The 19,489-nt window shown below is 43.2% G+C and overlaps 1 protein-coding gene across 2 annotated transcripts in view; it reads left to right on the plus strand.

The window, feature by feature from the left end:
- The first annotated feature begins 493 nt into the window (after positions 1-493).
- CBLN4 (cerebellin 4 precursor) overlaps positions 494-19,489 on the plus strand; it is a 36,361-nt gene continuing 17,365 nt past the window's right edge. For both annotated transcript variants that reach the window (XM_060230768.1, XM_060230769.1), the window contains exons 1-2: positions 494-860; positions 11,705-11,821. In XM_060230768.1, the coding sequence (XP_060086751.1) occupies positions 570-860; positions 11,705-11,821 (408 nt within the window). In that variant the 5' untranslated portion in view covers positions 494-569. The remainder of the gene's footprint in view (positions 861-11,704; positions 11,822-19,489) is intronic.

Raw genomic sequence — 19,489 nt, forward strand, 5'->3', positions numbered from 1 at the left:
GAGCGCCTGCGCTCCTCAGCCGAGCGCGTCTGCTTAGATTCCTGCAGGACACGAACGGGAAAGGGTCGCGAAGGGAAGAATCATGGCTACGTCAAACGTTTTTATTTCTTCCTGATCGCTCTCTCTCTCTTTCATCAATAATTCACCTTAGGGCTTCCCCCCCTCTCTTCTCCTCCTGGATGCGGAGGGGGGGTTGGACGGCAAAAGACGGGGCGCAGGGAAGTGCCGGTTTGGTCTTGGAGGGGTTGGGGAGGGTGTTTGTCAAGCGCTCTTGAGAGGACAACGGCAACAACAACAGCAACAACAAAAAGAAGCAAGGGGGGAACGCGGACTTTCCCCCTGGAATTGCTGGAAGTGTGCAAGGGAAGCTACCGCTGCCGATGCGCTGGTAGTGGTGTGTGTGAGAGAGTGTGTGTGTTTTCCCTCCCCTCCTGTACCCGCTGCTGGTACGGCTGCTATCGGTGGCTTTTGTGGTGGTCGTGCAAGTGAAGAGGTAGAAGGGAGGAGAGAGGCGTTGTGGGGGGCAACGCTCGGAGCCAGGCATCGCTGTCCGCCTCTCGGTGCTGAACATGGGCGCTTCAAGCAGGGCACTGTCCATGGTGCCTACCGTCCTCTTGGCTTTGGCTCTCCCCGCTTTCCCGGTCTGGGCGCAGAACGACACGGAGCCCATCGTGCTGGAAGGGAAATGTTTGGTAGTTTGCGATTCCAACCCGGCTACCGATTCCAAAGGCTCGTCCTCTTCTCCTCTGGGGATCTCCGTACGGGCTGCTAATTCCAAGGTTGCCTTTTCGGCGGTCAGGAGTACCAACCATGAACCTTCCGAGATGAGCAACAAAACTAGGATAATCTACTTCGATCAGGTACCCGAAAAAAAAAGATAGCAAGAAATAAATACCGTTGGTTGTTACAAAGAAAAAAAAATGTGGGGCCATTTAAGAAGCAGCTTTTAAAAAGATTGGGTTTAGGAACCCAATTTTATCTAAGTAAGGAGCATTTTTTTAAAATGCAAGTCTTCCTTGAGAAAGGGACGAGATTAGAAGAGTGTATGTGTGGTCAGAGGGGATGGGATTTCCTCATTAAACTGAAAAAAGACGGGTACAGGGAGAAGAGGTGGCGATCAACAGGTGCCAGTCGATCTGTGAACTCTTCATAATGCTCCATGGAAAACGACGGGCTGAAACTTACAAAGGGATGGGGAAGACTCAGGGGAATCGACTCCTCTCCTCCTACAGCCAGTAGTCCCCCCCCTTTGTCCAATGAAGTTATAACTATTTCACTGAACTGAGCCAGGCTGCGTTTACACATTTGAAGTCTATGAATTGAATTAATCATAAGGTTGTAATAGGGCTGTCTTGAATGAAAATTTAACTACTTTTTATGATTTATTGATTTTGATGTATATTCTGCTTTATACCGAGGGCTCCCAGTGAATCATGCTAGCATCTACAATTAAACATTCAGAATCAGAAGTACTTGTCACTTAAAAGCTCGCATTGCAATGATTACATTTTAAAAAAAATTCTTTGTACACATGATAAGGCTGATGAATAAAGACCAGACAGGCCCCTAACATAGCCAGTTTTAAGGTAATTGTAAGTTATCTGAAGGAAGGGCAGAATAGAGAGGTCACACTTTTTCTGCTTGCACTCCTGAAGCCAGATCATATACAAAGAGACTTACTTTGAAGGAAAGATACATTGGACCGTGATGTGCATGATTAGGTATCTGAAGAAAATGTATGGGGAAGATTGCTTTTTTTTGGAGGGGTAAGGTTCTAAGGGAGGCAGCATGAAAACTCCCAAAGATTCTTCAGAATATTTCTGTTTGATTTACACCCAAATCTCCTATTGCTGCCAACTTTTTATCACTTTCAAAGAGATTCTAAGTGGAATTTAGATGCAGCTTGCAACCCTCAAAAGGATTTTCTTCAACTATCACAATGGGAAGAATACAGCACTCCTCTGGATGGGAAGCAGATATTTGCAGTCAAACAGAGTGTGGTAACCCTGCAAGACATGCATAGGCAGCCCTTTGTAAGATTCACTGCACTTGAGCTGAATTGCTGAAAAATAGAACACTATTGGGAAGGCTTCCCACATGCTCCTTTCCTTTCCCATCCCAATCCTCACAAAACCCCAACTAAAAAACACATAAAATCAACTAGAAGACCAGTCTATGCTAAAGAGACATATTTATTCATTCTTTCTCCAATATAAAAGATTGGGATGCCAGTTAAAGTCGTGTACCACATCTATCTCATGACCCACAGAAGTATTGAACTTTAGAATACTTCAAACATCTATTTACTACTAATGGAGACTTAAACATATGCTTGCATCTCTCCTACTGAAAACAATGCAATGTACAGGGTCTTGATTTTGGCTCAATTAGACTCAAGTAGAGAGGAAAAAAAGAGGGGGGGGTTGTAATTATGTTATGTCAGCTGCAGCTTGAAATGCATACTTCTTTTGGGGAATTATCTAATATTATCCCATCAGATATTTCCTTGCTCAGCCTCTTCTCATTATGTACCATAGCTGGTGGAGGAGCGTGCCTTTGCAAATATTAGCCCAATGGTCTAATTAAGCCCCAGAAAGTTCCTTTTCCTGAGCATATTCTGAGAGGGAGAGAGAGAGAGAGAGATGGACCTTCAGCCTCTTCCATGACTGCAAAGAGGTCTCAGAATCTTGTAACTTACTCAGTCACAGTGTCATTAACCTTTTCAAGGGACTAGGAGACAGGTGGATGTGAAAGAGGCTTAGGTATGGTCCAAATATCAGACAGCTACTTGTCTTGATGGAGAAGAAGACAAGCCATGGATTTTTTTTTTGGCCCAGGCTTAGGTGACAAGCCTTGAATTTAAGTGCTTCTCCTCACAATTATATTCCCTAAGTACCGTATAATTAATTACACATCTTCCAGCCACGTTCTTGAGTTCCTGCTTGCCTATGAGAAATAACCCAGTCACCTACACTCATATTTCACTCTCAAGACTTCATGCTCATTCCAATCAAGACTGGAGAAGAAGCCAACAGATGTTGCTTGTTGTATGGAAAGATAGTTATTGCTCCCTCCACCTCAATTGTCATGGTGAGGGAACTCGATCTTCTCAGCTCCAAAACCAGATTGATTTGGAAGGAAGTTGTATCGATTTTAAGTCAAAGTTGCAAATGCCAACCAAATGAGCTTGAATGTAATTTTGATTGAGGTCATGCAAATGAGATGCAAATTAGAAGTGAGGTGTCATGGGGTGAGATAGATAGATAGATAGATAGATAGATAGACAGACAGACAGACAGACAGACAGACAGAGCTGCTAATGGCAGGATATAAACCACCCCCTACATTTGATGCCTTCCAAGAATGATCAAGGTGAAATCCTATTTCCTCTTGACTTGTGTAGAAGAAACTATATGTTATGCTATGGACTATTTATTAGATCATTATATTCTGGCCTATTTCACATAATAAAGCCTATCCATAACTGCAGCAATTTTCAAGGCAAAGGCCTTTCTCTGTCCTTCTAAAAAAGAAAACCTCATATGGACTGAAAGAAGTATATGTGTATCATCATCATCATCCCTTCCATGTATTTTGCATGTACAAGGTCTTTGGCTTAGTCATAGAGCACCTGTTTGGTTGGCAGATGGTCTCAGGTTCAATCCCTGGCATCTCTAGTTCAAGAATCAGGTAGCAGGTGATCATAGAATCATAGAATTGAAAGGGACCTCCAGGGTCATCTCAGTGGTCCCCTACCTTTTTGGCACCAGGGACCAGCTTTGTAGAAGACAATTTTTCCATGGACTGGGGTGGGGGGCAATGGTTTTGGAATGATACAATTGTGCACTTTATTTTGGTGTAGTGGTTAAGTAAGTGGACTCTTACCTGGGAGAACTGGGTTTGATTCCCCACTCCTCCACTTGCAGCTGCTGGAATGGTCTTGGATCAGCATGGCTCTCGTAGGAGTTGTCCTTGAAAGGTCAGCTGCTGTGAGAGCTCTCTCAGCCCCACCCACCTCACAGGGTGTTTGTTGTGTGGGAGGAAGATAAAGGAGATTGTAAGTGGGTTTGAGACTCCGAGATTCAGAGTGGAGGGCAGCATATAAATCCAATGTCGTCATCTTCTTATTACTACATTGTAATATATAATGAAATAATTATACAACTCACGGACTGGTTGCTAAGAGGCCAGAGATCGGTACAGGTCCATGGACTGGGGGTTGGGGACCCCTGATCTTCTCCAACCCCCTGCACAATGCAGGAAACTCACAAATATCTCCCCCTAAATTCACAGGATCTTCATTGCTGTCAGATGGCCATCTAGATGGCCATGATGTGGAAGACCTCCATCTGAAACCTTGGAGAGCCACTACCAGTCTGAGTGGATTTATGGTCTGATTCATTATAAGGCAGCTTCATGTGTATGTGTGTTCAAATGCTTACAATAAAAACTGGGGGAGACAGCCAAGGGAAGAAAGAAGGAAATGAATGTGGAAAAGTTCATCTATGTATATTTAGGCTTCATTTCAGCTAAGGATGAAATTCATAGAGTAGTCCTAAAAAGGGTTACATCTTCTAAGACCAGTGAATTCATTGGACTTCAGAAAGGTGTAACTGTGCTTAGAATGACACTGAAAGCCATACGTTTCTTGGGAAAAGTGGGTTTTGGGAAGGCTTTCTCTTATATATTGTTTTATTGTATCATGGTTTTACCATGTCTTGTTAGCCGCCCTGAGCCTGCCTTGGCGGGGAGGGTGGGATATAAATAAAAGTTTATTATTATTATTATTAAGAGACCAAGGTGGCCCTATTTAAGAAATCTGGAAGTGAATTTCAGGAACCTTCATCATTAAACTATGGTCTGCCCCATAAGTGGCTTAACCACTTAGAGTTGGGAGTGAGCAGTGAAGTGGCCAAATTTGCGGATGACACTAAATTGTTCAGGGTGGTGAAAACCAGAGAAGATTGTGAGGAACTCCAAAGGGATCTGTTGAGGCTGGGTGAGTGGGCATCAACGTGGCAGATACGGTTCAATGTGGCCAAGTGCAAAGTAATGCACATTGGGGCCAAGAATCCCAGCTACAAATACAAGTTGATGGGGTGTGAACTGGCAGAGACTGACCATGAGAGAGATCTTGGGGTCGTGGTAGATAATTCACTGAAAATGTCAAGACAGTGTGCGTTTGCAATAAAAAAGGCCAACACCATGCTGGGAATTATTAGGAAGGGAATTGAAAACAAATCAGCCAGTATCATAATGCCCCTGTATAAATCGATGGTGCGGTCTCATTTGGAGTACTGTGTGTAGTTCTGGTTGCCGCACCTCAAAAAGGATATTATAGCATTGGAGAAAGTTCAGAAAAGGGCAACTAGAATGATTAAAGGGCTGGAACACCTTCCCTATGAAGAAAGGTTGAAACGCTTAGGGCTCTTTAGCTTGGAGAAACGTTGACTGAGGGGTGACACGATAGAGGTTTACAAGATAATGCATGGGATGGAGAAAGTAGAGAAAGAAGTACTTTTCTCCCTTTCTCACAATACAAGAACTCGTGGGCATTCGATGAAATTGCTGAGCAGACAGGTTAAAACGGATAAAAGGAAGTACTTCTTCACCCAAAGGGTGATTAACATGTGGAATTCACTGCCACAGGAGGTGGTGGCGGCCACAAGCATGGCCACCTTCAAGAGGGGGTTAGATAAAAATATGGAGCAGAGGTCCATCAGTGGCTATTAGCCACAGTGTATGTGTGTGTGTGTGTGTGTGTGTGTATATATATATATATATATATATATATATATATATATATATATGTATGTATGTATATATATTTGGCCGCTGTGTGACACAGAATGTTGGACTGGATGGGCCATTGGCCTGATCTAACATGGCTTCTCTTATGTTCTTAACCACCATTGCCCAAGAATGTTTGGCTTGATGACCAAGGCTACTTTCATGGCTCCCTTACTCAGTTTCCATATTAAGATACCTACAGCACAATCCTAAGCAGAGTTGTTGTTGGCAAGTGCTGTCAAATCACAGCTGACTTATAGTGACCCCATAGGGTCTTCAAGGCAAGAGGTGATCAGAGGTGGTTTGCCATTGACTGCCTCTGTGTAGCAATCTTGGCCTTCCATGCTGTCTCCCATCCAAGTACTAACCAGCACTGATCTTGCTTAGCTTCTGACATCTGATTAGATTGGGCTAGTACTGGCCATCCAAGTCAGAGGAAGAAGAGTTACACCCTTCTAATTCTATTGACTTGGTTGAGCTTTTAAAAAGTGTAACTCTTTGTAGGATTGCACTGTCAGAGGGTGTAACTCTGCTTAGGATGGTCTTGAATCCTATGCACACTTACTCAGGAGTACACACGATTGAATATAATGGGATTTACTTTATATGTGAAGGGCACTGAAGCTTTCTTCAAAAATGAAAGCTTTAAAAGCTTTGCATCTGAATGGAGATGTATCTGTTACATTTTTTAATCACACTTTCATCAAGATGGTCAGGGATATATGCATGATTTTTCTGCTTCATTTTTATCCTCCTATGAGACTGATGAAGTTGAGGGAGTGATTGACTTGGTCTGGCCAATACTAGACCTATGCTCTAGCCACCCTACCACACTCATGCTCTGTGCATGTCATTCATATATTCGCTTTAATTGCATTTCTTTTCTTTTTTGCAAAGTCCAGCTCTTTTTAGAAATATGTTTCAAATAAGAGATAATGCTGAGGATATGTGGTTGGGTGGTAGAGAGAGATAACACAGACAGACTTATGGTTCATTTATAAGCATATGAAGTTAAAAGCTGGGAATGAGGTCTGCACCATAGCATTATCACAGAACAGAAGGACTGAAGCAGATATTTATTTAGCAGATAACTGCTTATGGTGTAAGAGCGATATCCTGATGCCCTTGAAGACAATGTTCAGACTTGCCTTGATCATAATAACCTGGATCATAATAACCATGACTGAAATTTCCACAGGCCTTCTAGATCTGACTTGATCCCAATATTTTGAATGATATCATTTCTACAGAGACTGCTTAATCATAACAAGACACAATTGATTAAGTGATAGCTTTCTGAGTGGCAGTTATGTGAGAGTCGACTTTGAGAAAGAAATAGATTGCCAAATGTTAGGATAATACATAAATAAGTTGCTTGAAGTGTTTGAAGGAATCTCTAAACATGAATATTTTGACCTAATATGATGACTTTGCTTGAAATTGCACTAAAGACCCTAGAAGTAAACTGGGATTGCCCTAATAAAACTTTTCTGTCCTAAAGACAAAGCAACTTGCCTATGTAGGTTCTTGACCACTCGCTATGAAAATGCTGGGAGCTATTCTTGGGGATGGGCTATGGTTCAGTGTTAGAATATCTAATTGGCATGAAGAAGGTTCCAGGTTCAATTCCTGGCACCTCCAGCTTAAAGGACCAAGTGGTAGGTGATGTGAAAGACCTCCACGTGAATCACTGGACAGCCTCCGTCAGTGTAATTAGACAATACTGACATGGATGGACTGATTGTCTGGTTCAGTATAAGACAGCTTCATGTGTGTTCATGTGTGCTGTGGAAACAAATAAAAGCACTTTGTACATGAAGAATTCTCTTAGCCATAGGGGAAAAAAATCAAGTCCAGTAGCATTTTGAACACCAACAAAATTTTCCAGGGTGTGCAAGCTTTCATGAGTAAAAACTCACCTAAAGTTCACTCAAGGAGTAATTAACATGTGGAATTCACTGCTGTAGGAAGTGGTAGTGGCTACAAGTACAGACAGCTTCAAGAGGATATTGGATAAACATAGAGGTCCATCAAGGTATAGAGGTCCACAAGGTATAGAGGAAACATTATGTCTGGGGCAGTTATACTCTGTATCCTTGGTGCTTAGCAGGGGCACAGTGAGAGGGCTTCTGGAGTTCTGGCCCCACTGGTGAACCTCCTGATGGTACCTTGGTTTTGGCCACTGTGCGATACAGAGTGTTGGACAAGATGAGCCACTGGCCTGATTCAGCATGGCTTCTCTTATATTCTTATGTTCACTTAATCAGGTACAAGTAGGAATAAAGATCCATCAGCCATCATATTCTGGTTAGAAGGTGGGATGGGTGTTACAAACAAGGGCCAGTTGGAACCAGGATAGAGATATAGCACAAAATGGCTATAGCAGTAAATAATAAGGAAGGCTGAACTGGACAGGCTGGGTCAGGAGATTCTGGGAGGCTTGATGGCAAATCTGGGTTTGCTTCTGAATAGTGCGCAAAATAGCCATGGGTGTGTGTGGCAGCTACAAGCATAGCCAACTTCAAGAGGGGATTGGATAAAAATATTGAGCAGCGGTCCATCAGTGGCTATTAGCCACAGTGTGTGTGTGTGTGTGTATGTGTACTGGCCTCTGTGTGATACAGAATGTTGGATTGGATGGGCCATTGGCCTGATCCAACATGGCTTCTCTTATGTTCTTATGTGTGTGTGTGTATGTGTGTGAGAGAGAGTAACTTAGTGTTAACTGATATGTGATTCTTGTACTTTGTGTTGGAAAGGGGGAAGGTTGTGTGAAATTACACTGCAAGTGAATCCAGGAAATTAGAGTATGTTTAGAAATGGATTCCTCTTCAAACAAAAATTGAGAACAACTGGTCTCAGACCATGGGAAGGAACATAATGGAAAGGAAACATTCCCTAATCTATGGAAAGCCCAAACATTATGAGTTTCAAAGCCAGAGAAAATACGGTGAAATATCAGCTCACAGGAGAAGTGATAAATGTATGAAGCTCCCAGCCACAGGACAGTGATGGTCATTAGTTTATTTGGTTTCATGGAGGACAGACCTATCTATGTGTATTAGCCATGTCAATAAAATGGAACCGCCATAATCAAAAGCACTAGAGCTCTTCAATAACAAGGGAGAGCTATTACCCTGCTTTTAAGTTTCCAAGGAGTATCTAGTAGGTCACAGTGTGAAAAAGCACGTTGGGCTAGCTGGACCTTTGGTATGATCCAGTATATCAGGCCAACTTTTTTTAAAAAAATGTTTTATTTAACATTGAGTGTAACCTTCATTAATTAAACATTACTTTACTTCAGACTGCATCTATTTGTTACAAGCCTGCTTTCTCCCACTGTTTTGTGTATATATATATATATGGAAAAGCCAAGATACATGTCAGCAAGAGTCACAAGAGCAGCGGTACCCAATCTTTTTGGCACCAGAGACTGGTTTTGTAGAAGACAATTTTTCCATGGACTGGGGGGAGGGGGGGCGCGGCGATGGTTTTGGGATGATACAATTGTGGATTTTATTTTGGTGTGGTGGTTAAGTGCACGGACTCTTATCTGGGAGAACTGGGTTTGATTCCCCACTCCTCCACTTGCACCTGTTGAAATGGCCTTGGGTCAGCCATTGCTCTCATGGAGGTTGTCCTTGAAAGGGCAGCTGCTGTGAGAGTCCTCTCAGCCCCACCCACCTCACAGGGTGTCTGTTGAGGGGGAGGAAGATAAAGGAGATTGTAAGCGGGTCTGAGACTCTGAGATTCAGAGTGGAGGGCAGCATATAAATCCAATGTTGTCGTCTTCTTATTACTATATTGTAATATATAATGAAATAATTATACAACTCACAGACCGGTTGCTAATAGGCCACAGACCGGGGGTTGGGGACCCCTGCACTAGAGGACCTTACCTGTCTGTCACTGGCTGTGCTCCCAGGTTTGGATCTGGCAATGCATAAGCAGAAATGTAAGCAGCATACATCTGCTTGTGCAAGATTGTGTGCAGTGCCTAGCATTTCCCCCACTTTCTCTCCCTTTAATTGCTTCCACAATGTGTGGCACAAAAACACACAAATCAGTTCAGGATATGCTCTAATTTATTACAAGGGACTAGAGGGTTCCCCCCCCCCTCCCTGCACTTCTACTAGTGCATGTAGAACTCTTCCAGTTGATCCATGTAATGGCTCTCTCAGTGGCATTGATTCAACTTGTGCCAACATGTTCATGATGTACCTGCCAGATATGATTTTCCTGCTGACTTCAGTGAATGGGGATTCCATGGGTACATTGCTGAGTACACCCAAAATTGCCCTATCCATTGAAGTCAGTTGAGAACACTGAAGTCAATGGAGAACATCTTTGATGCCAGAGAACTTGGAGTAAGCATGTATGGAAAGATTGTGGGAATCAAGCACACTTGTGTGAGGCACAATGCACAAGTGCATCATTACTAGGCATGAGTGCTGGCCTGTGCCCAACTGCACATTCAGCATTTGTCCTAGCATGGTGTGGAGACAGTGAACAGTGGGCACTTTTTTGTCCCTGTCTCATAATTCTAGAACTTGGGGGCATGCAATGAAGTTGATGGACAATACATTTAGGGCAGACAAAATAAATACATCTTTATTGAGTTATTAAACTGTGGAATTTACTACCAGTGGAGGTTATGATAGCCATGAGCAGAGATGGCTTTAAAAGGATTCATGGAGGAGAGCTCCATCAATGGTTATTTGTCATGGTGAGTAAAGGGAGCCTCCATATTCATAAACTGTTAACCTTTGAAACCCAGTGCTAGCAGTCAACATCATCTGTGCACTCTGGTTGTTGGTCCTCCAGGGCCATGGTTTGGCTATTGATGCCAACTAGTGCCCCATGCATATATTTAAGACTGGGAAGTGAGATGCCTCAAAACCAGGACCCCAAATGCCAACCTATCCCTAGATGGGCAGACATCTTGATCTCAGGAGAACTTGGATTAAGATGGGGGCCATGTTAGTCTGTCTGTAGCAGTAGAAAAGAGCAAGAATCCAGTAGCACTTTAAAGACAAACCAAATTTGTGGCAGGGGATGAGCTTTTGTGATATCTGAAGAAAGCATCAGTGACTCAGGAGAACATAGAGGCAATCCTGTTGCATCAGACCAGTGACCCATGCAAACCAGCATTATGTTTTACAATCTCCTCCCTGCAGTGTCCAACACATTACATTGCAGAACTGCAATGCTGTTGTAACATCATACCTTTGTGCTGCAAGTATGTTCTCACTGCAGCTGTTGGTGTTCAGGATGCTCCCACTGTATTAGAATGGTGACTTAGATTGTGATGCTGCAAATGCATACTAACAGGGCCGGCCCTGTCTGGCACCCTAGGCTAGGCTAAGTTCTAGCACTCCCCCCACCCCCCACTCATAACATCACCAAGTCACATTGGGGCATCCAATTTGGTGCCCCCAGGAGGCCAGCGCCCTAGGCAATTGCCTAGTTTGCCTAGTGGCAGGGCCGGCTCTGTATGCTAAACACACTGGCTTCTATAGGAGACTTGGCAATCTTGAAGCAAATGGAACAAGGAGGCTTATTACCTAGAAGTACTTACTAAGCATTTGCAATCTGATCCTAGGCCCGCATGCTCAGAAATAAGTCAACTGACACTTTCTCGAAAATAAATCTGCATAGAATTTCAGCATTAGAAAGCAATTTCTGGGAAGTTATATCTGGCTGAAAATAAATCTTTTTCCTATGTAAGCAAATAATAACTTTATGTGAAATATATTAGTGTAAACAAATATTGGAATGAAATAAGGAACCAAGGTGAAATTTAGTTGAGAATAGCCATGGTAATGAATCTTGCATCTATTGCAAGTTAATTACATTCTTTTTCAGCACACTGAATGCTTACACTAATTCTTTTTTCCCCCCTTTTAATTTGTAGATCCTAGTAAATGTGGGGAATTTCTTTACATTGGAGTCTGTCTTCGTAGCACCAAGAAAAGGAATTTACAGTTTTAATTTTCATGTAATTAAAGTCTATCAGAGCCAAACAATCCAGGTATGTAGATTCACAAATCCATGGGAATGCTAATATTTCCTTCCTTCTCTCTCCCCCTCCCCCAAGTCTTGTAATAATAATTAAATGGTGTCTGGAACAGAATTTTTGTGCATAGAAACACTTCAGGTGAAATGGTTTGGGGATCTTAGGAATCATGTTAACTAAATGCCTTGATAAGAAAGCTTGATAAGAAATATCTTTGATCAGAAAACCTGGAGCTCAGCTTAGCCAATGCAAATAGCGAATTTATAGCGAATTTTTGACAGAACTATTTAACAGCATTTCTGGAGGCAATTCAAACAAAAGGGAATCTTGTCTTCTAGGTTTGTTCAGCCCTCTTCTGTGAATCTCTTAGAAGACTGTTAGAATGTTGCAATGTTGTTAGGAGGATGATGCAGGAGCTTTTGCTCCTCCTTTGCTTACAAGGAACATAAGCACTTTTTAAAAGCCATGTTGACTCCTCCTCTTGCCATCAAGTCACAACAGATTTATGGTAATCCTGTAGGGTTTCCAAGGCAAGAGACGTTCAGAGATGGTTTGCCATTGCCTGCCTTTCCATAGCAACCTTGAACTTCCTTGGTGGTCTCCCATCCAAATACTGATCAGGACCAATCCAGCTTGGGTTCTGAGACCTGGTGAGACTGGGCTAGCCTGGGGTATTCAAGTCAGAGTGTTAACTTCCATAGGAGAGATTTAAGCACATGTGTAATGCTTCCATTGGAATCAGTGGGTTTAAAAGTGCATAACTTTGACTACATTTATCAATAGCATTGTTGTTATTTGTTATTTTATTTTATGTACAATATTTATAGTTTGCCTTTCTCATTGAAATGGATTACACTGTGTAATTCAATTCTGTCAAGACAAAGGGATATCCAATAAGCAATGAAATATGATTAGGATTGCAGAGATTATAACCAAGTTAAGATCTAGAACAAGGTGAAACAAAGCATAGTATTAACATGGCATATTTTATGATACAGAAATCACATAATAGGATAACACTACTGAGTAAGGACTTCTACAATAATTTTTGTTTTTAGCGTCTTCTTCAGGTGATAGATGTATGAGCTGTACTAGATGATGAAGATAGACAGATAATAGATAGAAGAAAGGAAGGAAGGAAGGAAGGAAGGAAGGAAGAAAGAAAGAAAGAAAGAAAGAAAGAAAGAAAGAAAGAAAGAAAGAAAGAAAGAAAGAAAGAAAGAAAGAAAGAAAGAAAGAACATATACAGCAGCAGATAGGACATACCAGGGCTTTTTTTTTTTTTTAACAGGAACGCAGTTCTGGCTGGCTTGATGTCAGAGGGTGTGGCCTAAAATGCAAATGAGTTTCTGCTGGGCTTTTCCTACAAAAAACCCTGTGTAAAACAATGGTGACATCAGGGGGTGTGGCCTAATATGCAAATGACTTCCTGCTAGGCTTTTTCTACCCCAAAAGCCCTGGGACATACTATAACAGTAGTATAGTCTCCAATCTCTTTCCCTTTTTAAATATATTCTTCCTGAGCCATTCCATTATACTAATGTCCTACGATGTCTGTAAAAATGCCCTCTGGAATAATTCAGTTTTGCATAGCCTGTGAAATGCCAGGGCAGTATGAACCTTCCTGATCACATCAGCAGGCCATGCCATAAGGTGGGGCCCACAAGAGAGAATACATGTGTTACAGGCAGCACTTGCAGAAGGCCCTGCTCAGATGAGAAAAGCTGTCACACCAGAGCATAGAGGGAGAGGGGGTCCCACACAAAAAAGAGTCCAAGGCCGTGAAGGGCTTTGTATGTGATGGCCTATGCCTTGAGTGAAGAAGAAGATATTGGATTTATATCCCGCCCTCCACTCCCCCACAACAGACACCCTATGAGGTGGGTGGGGCTGGAGAGGGCTCTCACAGCAGCTGCCCTTTCAAGGACAACCTCTGCAAGAGCTGTGGCTGACCCAAGGCCATGCTAGCAGGTGTAAGTGGAGGAGTGGGGAATCAAACCCGGTTCTCCCAGATAAGAGTCTGCACACTTAACCACTACACCAAACTGGCTCTCCAGTGGAACCCAGTAATGGAAAATATTGACTCTGTGTATGACTACAGCAAAAAAAGGCAAATGCTATACTGAGGTTTATTAGGAAGAAGAATCAGCCAGAATCATAATGCCCTATCATAAACCTACAGTGTGGCCTCATTTGGAATATTATGTACAGTTCTGGTCATTGCAACTCAAAAAAGGTATTATAGCACTGGAAAAGGTGCAACTAAAATGATTAAGGGGATGGAACACCTTTCCTATGAAGAAAGGTTGAAGAGGTTAGGGCTCCTCAGCCTGAAGAAATGATGACAGAAGGGTGACACGATGGAGGTTTACAAAATTAGGCATGGGACAGAGAAGGTCGAGAAAGAATTTCTTATCTCCCTTTCTCACAATACAAGAACTCATGGACACACAATAAAATTGGTGAGCAGTAAGCTTAGAATAGATAAAAGGAAGTTCTTCTTCACCCCAAGATCTCAATTAGCATGTGGAACTCACTGCTGCAGAAAGTGGTGGCAGCTACAAGCATGGGCAGCTTCAAGATGGGATTGGATAAATGTAAGGAATAGAAGTCCATCAGTGGCGATTAATCAGTGGTGGAACCTGAGGAGGTCAGAGCCTTGCAGGACCTTGCCTAGTTCCATAAGGCCTGTAGGACGGCACTGTTTCAGTTAGCATTTAATTGAGATGCTGACCTCCATTACTGAGATGTTAGATCTAGTGGATGCTTAAGATCATCGAATGCCAACTTTATTTGTACTGAAACTAGCACCAAATTGTTCTTAAACTGTTTTAATGGTTTTTTTTTAATGTAAATGTTTTATTGTATGCCATGTGTTGTGAGCTGCCTTGAGCCTGCTTCGGTGGGGAGGGTGGGATATAAATCCAAACAAACAAGTTACAGAAGAAACACTGTGTCTGGGGCAATGTGCTCTGTGTTCTTGGTGCTTGGAGGGATGTAACAGCAGGAAGACTTCTGGGCCTCCTGATCACAACTGAGCATTGGCCACTGTGTGACACAGAATGTTAGACTGAAAGGGTCATTAGCTTGATCTAACATGACTTCTCTTACGTTCTTATGTTCGTAACTGATGGACAGCCAATGGAATGACTGTAGAATGAGGTTGATATGCATGGACTGCCTTGGTCCTGATAATAACCAAACTATGGCTTTCTGCCCCCATTGGAGTCTCTCAAGATGATGTTGAGGGAAGATCTATGTAGAGTGCATTACAGTAGTTTAGTCCTGATGTTACATGGATGCAAGCAGTCAGGTTAGCTGAGTCATCATCTTCTGGGCAAAACTAAATTTGTAAAAAGGTTTCCCCCCCCAGTTGCATTGACTTGTTTCTCCAGCAGTAATGTTGGATCCAGTATAACCTCTAGGTTCTTATCTGAGTCCACAAAGGTTAGCTGAACTCTATCAAAAGTGGGGATTACAATGTCCTTAAAAATCTCTGCATTTCCAACCAGATTACCTCTGTCTTTCCAGGATTTAGTTTCAATTTGTTCATTCTTAGCTTTTTAACTACAGTGGACAGGTAGCAATTTAGGACCTCCACCACATCAGCAAGAGATTTGGATAAGGAGATATGTAGCTTGATATCATCAGCATACTGATGACAGCCAACCTGAATTCTTCAAATGATTAGTCCAAAGGACTTTACATAGAATTTGAATTGAATGGGGAATAGTACTATGCCCTGCGGAATCACACATGAAAGATGTCAACTGGTTTCTAAGGGCAACCTTTTGAGTTTGGTGTGTGAGGAATTACTTGAACCAGTTTAGAACACATCCCTTCGAACTGACTTCAGTCTCCAAATGTCTGAACAAGATGGTATGGTCCACCCTATCAAAGGCTGCAGATAAATCCAGTAGGAACAACAAAGAAACATGGCCTTTGTCTACATTCAGACAGAGGCCATCAACCAAAGCCACCAGAGCTTGAAGCCAGACTGAAAAGGGTCCAGAGCAGATGATTTATCGAAGAAGATCTCAAATTGGCCAGCTACTTTCTCCTCAGTCACTTTGCCTAGAAATGGTAGATTAAAGATTGTGGGATTATTTGCCACATCCTTTTTCTGTAAGGATTTTTTAAAAGTAGTGGACAGATAACCTCATCTTTGAGTGGCTGAGTGAAGGTACCCTGAGTTAGTGGGAAAAAATATGATGGACATCAAAAGCTCATTGATATGGTACTTGGTTCATTTTAACAGCCAGGATGGGAAAGGATTGAGGGCATAAGTACTGGCCTTTTCAGATCCCAGGACCCTGTCAACACCCATTATGGTAATTGGGTCGAAATAGTCCACATTACACATTTCTTCCGACTGGCCTATGTTACAACCAGCATCCAGATCAGTGTGTAAATGCAATACTTTATTGGCAAAAAACTTGGCAAAAGTATCACATCTAATTTTTGTTCCTGAGTCAATAAAGGCTCGGATTCAGGAGTCAGCAGATGTTGAGATACCTTAAACAATAGGGATTGTTGTCAATTAGCTGATGCAATGGGAGCATTTCTTTTCTGCTATCATTGCTGTTTTGTAGGTCACCAGTGGGTTCTATAGCACATTCTGTTAGATTCACTGCAAGTTTTCTGCCAGCTCCAGTCTAAGTGTCCCTCAGTCTCTTCAGGTCACCCAGCTCTTCAATAAAGCAGGGAACCTCTTTCCACCCAAAGGACAGGAGAGGTCGACAAGGGGCAGCCTTGTTGATTATTGTTGTTCTTGTTATTTCTCCTCTATCAACAAAATTTGTGACTGAGTGCAGAAAAAGGCATCTTCAGATCAGGTGGAGGCTTCAGCATACCCAAGGGGACTTATAGGAAACAGATACTAGTTTTACATTTTAAAAAATAGGAAGAATCTTCCCTTAAGGAGGCACTAGGTGTCATGTTATGAAATGGAGTTTATTTCCATTTACTCAAAAATACGGAATTGCTAAATGTACAAGCTCGGGTATCATGGCTACTATTGGATACAAATGATTGTGTCACCCTCTTGGAGATAAAATTTATAAGAGCAATAATCAAATGTAAGAGAAATGATACTAAGTAAGGTTGTTTAAAATAATTTTTGGTTCTAACCTGCTTAAGGCAATAGCCATATGAGCAGTGCTAGATAGATGATGACGATGGAGATAGATAGATAAATAGATGATAGATAGACAGACAGACAGACAGACGGACGGACGGACGGACAGACAGACAGACAGACAGACAGACAGACAGACAGACAGACAGACAGACAGACAGACAGACAGATAGATAGATAGATAGATAGATGGATGGATGGATAAGGATAGACAGACACTAGCTGTCAGATTATGAAATGGAACTTATGACCAATGACTATCAATGTTGATTTCAGAATTTTTCAAGTATCCCAGAGAAGGCAAATTAGAATTCAATATCAACTTTGGGGCTACAGATATTATGGAATGTTCTGCAAAGCAAGATCAAAACCACTATTCTACTTGAGTATCATTACATATTATTGAACAATGACATTTTGGTTAGAAGCAAATGTACTACCAGATCTGGAACACTGGCTCATGGTAGTCTGAAGAAAGCAGCAAGACTGGATATTATTACAGCAGTGCTAGTATAGTATAGTGTCATGCTTTGGCTTGGAAAGGAAAAAAAAATGTTATATATGTCATGCTCTTACAATGAAAAGGGATTTTTTTGAGCAGGAACACACAGGAACACAGTTCCGGCTGGCTTGGCGTCAAGGGCTGTGGCTTAGTATGCAAATGATATTGTTTGCCCAGTTCAGATTTGAGCACAATAGTGTGAGAAGTATTTCCCTATAGTACAGCCCTAAACTGCTCTACTTAAGTCCTACGATGGAACTTCATCATTCTTCTTGGCTGTATTGAGACATTACCAGGATGGCAGCGATTGAATCTCTAAGGAATGCCACATTCCCACAAACACAGCTTGAAAACAACCCTTAGCTGTGTCATAGAGTTTAGTGTTTACTTCCTTCTAGTGGTTAGTGGTGTGTGTTTATTGAAGGCTGCAAACAAGATTGTGTGTCAAGGAAGGGGTATTCTCATGTTTGTCCTCTCAATGTCACCCCCCCTCCCAATTAACTATATTTCATTTTATTCTTATTCAAATTACTTTAAAGCACAACACTCTCATTGAGACTGAAGGCAGATCAGACAACAACAACAACGCAGTCATAGACCATAAAAGGGCCAATGAACAATGCAATTGAGTGAGGATGACAGAATTAGAGGACAGTGCAGCCAACAGACTGCCAAGGCAAGATATAGTGGAACCTTCACATTCAAAGGCAGTAGCAGTGCAATCCTAATGACACTTTCCTGAGAGTAAGACCCATTGAATAAACTGTAGTAGAATTCAGAGTAGACGTGCTTAGGATTGCTCTTGGGCAGCCCAATCCAGAGATCCGCCGTGTAGCTGCGCTCGAGTGCAGAACTAGCATAGGCGGCCACAGTCGGCTCCCAAAGGGGAAATGTTATGCCACACATGGAGAGGGAGCATGAGCCCAACAAGCGAGAGAGATGGTGATTCCGCCCATGTACATGCCATTGGCCTGCTGCTGAGGTGAGGGTGGGGGAGGCACAGGCTCACGTGGGACCACAGGATTGGCCAGCCCATTGCATGTGACTGGGAGAGGGGGTGGAAAGCCCGCACCTGAGAGGCCATCAATCCTCACATACCCTTCTGCTGTCAGAGACTCTGCCAATGGCAGACAGATGGGCAGCGGCATGCACAGACAAACAAGAACCACAAAGTGCAGGAGTTCGCTGCTCTAAACAGTGGCTGGAATGTGTGTCTGGGAGCGGGCAGACCACCAAATCCAAAAGACACCCACCCCACCACCCGGAGCCCCCCTGGTGTTGCCCTGCCACTGCCCCCCGCTATGTGCAAGGAATCTGAGGGCCGCAGAACTCAGAGTGCGAGCTGCTGGGCATGCATCCACTTCATTATCCCCCCCCCTTTTGTGCCCTGCACATAATGGCCCTGTGGGGTTGAGTAGGCCGTCAGGCTGGGCAGGCTGAGGGGCAGCAGCCCCCCTTCTCTGTCCAGCCAAGTGGGGGCAGCGTGGCGGCTCATAGCCCGCTCTCCCCCCCAAGGCCCAAGTCTGCCCACCCTCCCAGGCATTCCCTCAGAGAGGCCACTGACGGGGGGGGGGTGTTGCCCAGGGAATGTGCAGCAGATGCCAAGCAGGAGACCTCGCTCTCCCCCTCGCAAGTCAAAGATACTGTCAAAGCATCCGCAGAGTGCAAAAACCGTCACTATTGTGCCTGCCTGTCCCTTGCTCTAAGTCTGTATGGCAAGGAGCTCGCCGGCAAAACTTCCCACCATACGAAGCTGTCCCTAACAACTGAGTTGTGTGAGGCCAGAGTAGAAGTATTTCTAGGAGGGGGGGACTGTGATTGGGTGCTGGGGAGGGGGCTCATTAGCCTGAGGTGCAAGGAGATTGGTGAGGCAATCACACTACCCCCTAAGGGGTTTGTGAGCTCCTGCAGCAGTGGAGTCGACCTTTGTTTTTGGTTTCAATGGGTGCCTATGGGGAACGCCAGCATTTTCTTTGGCGCAGGTTTGCACCTGGTGTGGGGGGGGCATTCCCGCACCGAAAGGTCTCTGGGACCCAACCAGCAG

This window comes from Heteronotia binoei, chromosome 2, assembly GCF_032191835.1.
Source record: "Heteronotia binoei isolate CCM8104 ecotype False Entrance Well chromosome 2, APGP_CSIRO_Hbin_v1, whole genome shotgun sequence".
Classification (NCBI taxonomy): Eukaryota; Metazoa; Chordata; class Lepidosauria; order Squamata; family Gekkonidae; genus Heteronotia; species Heteronotia binoei.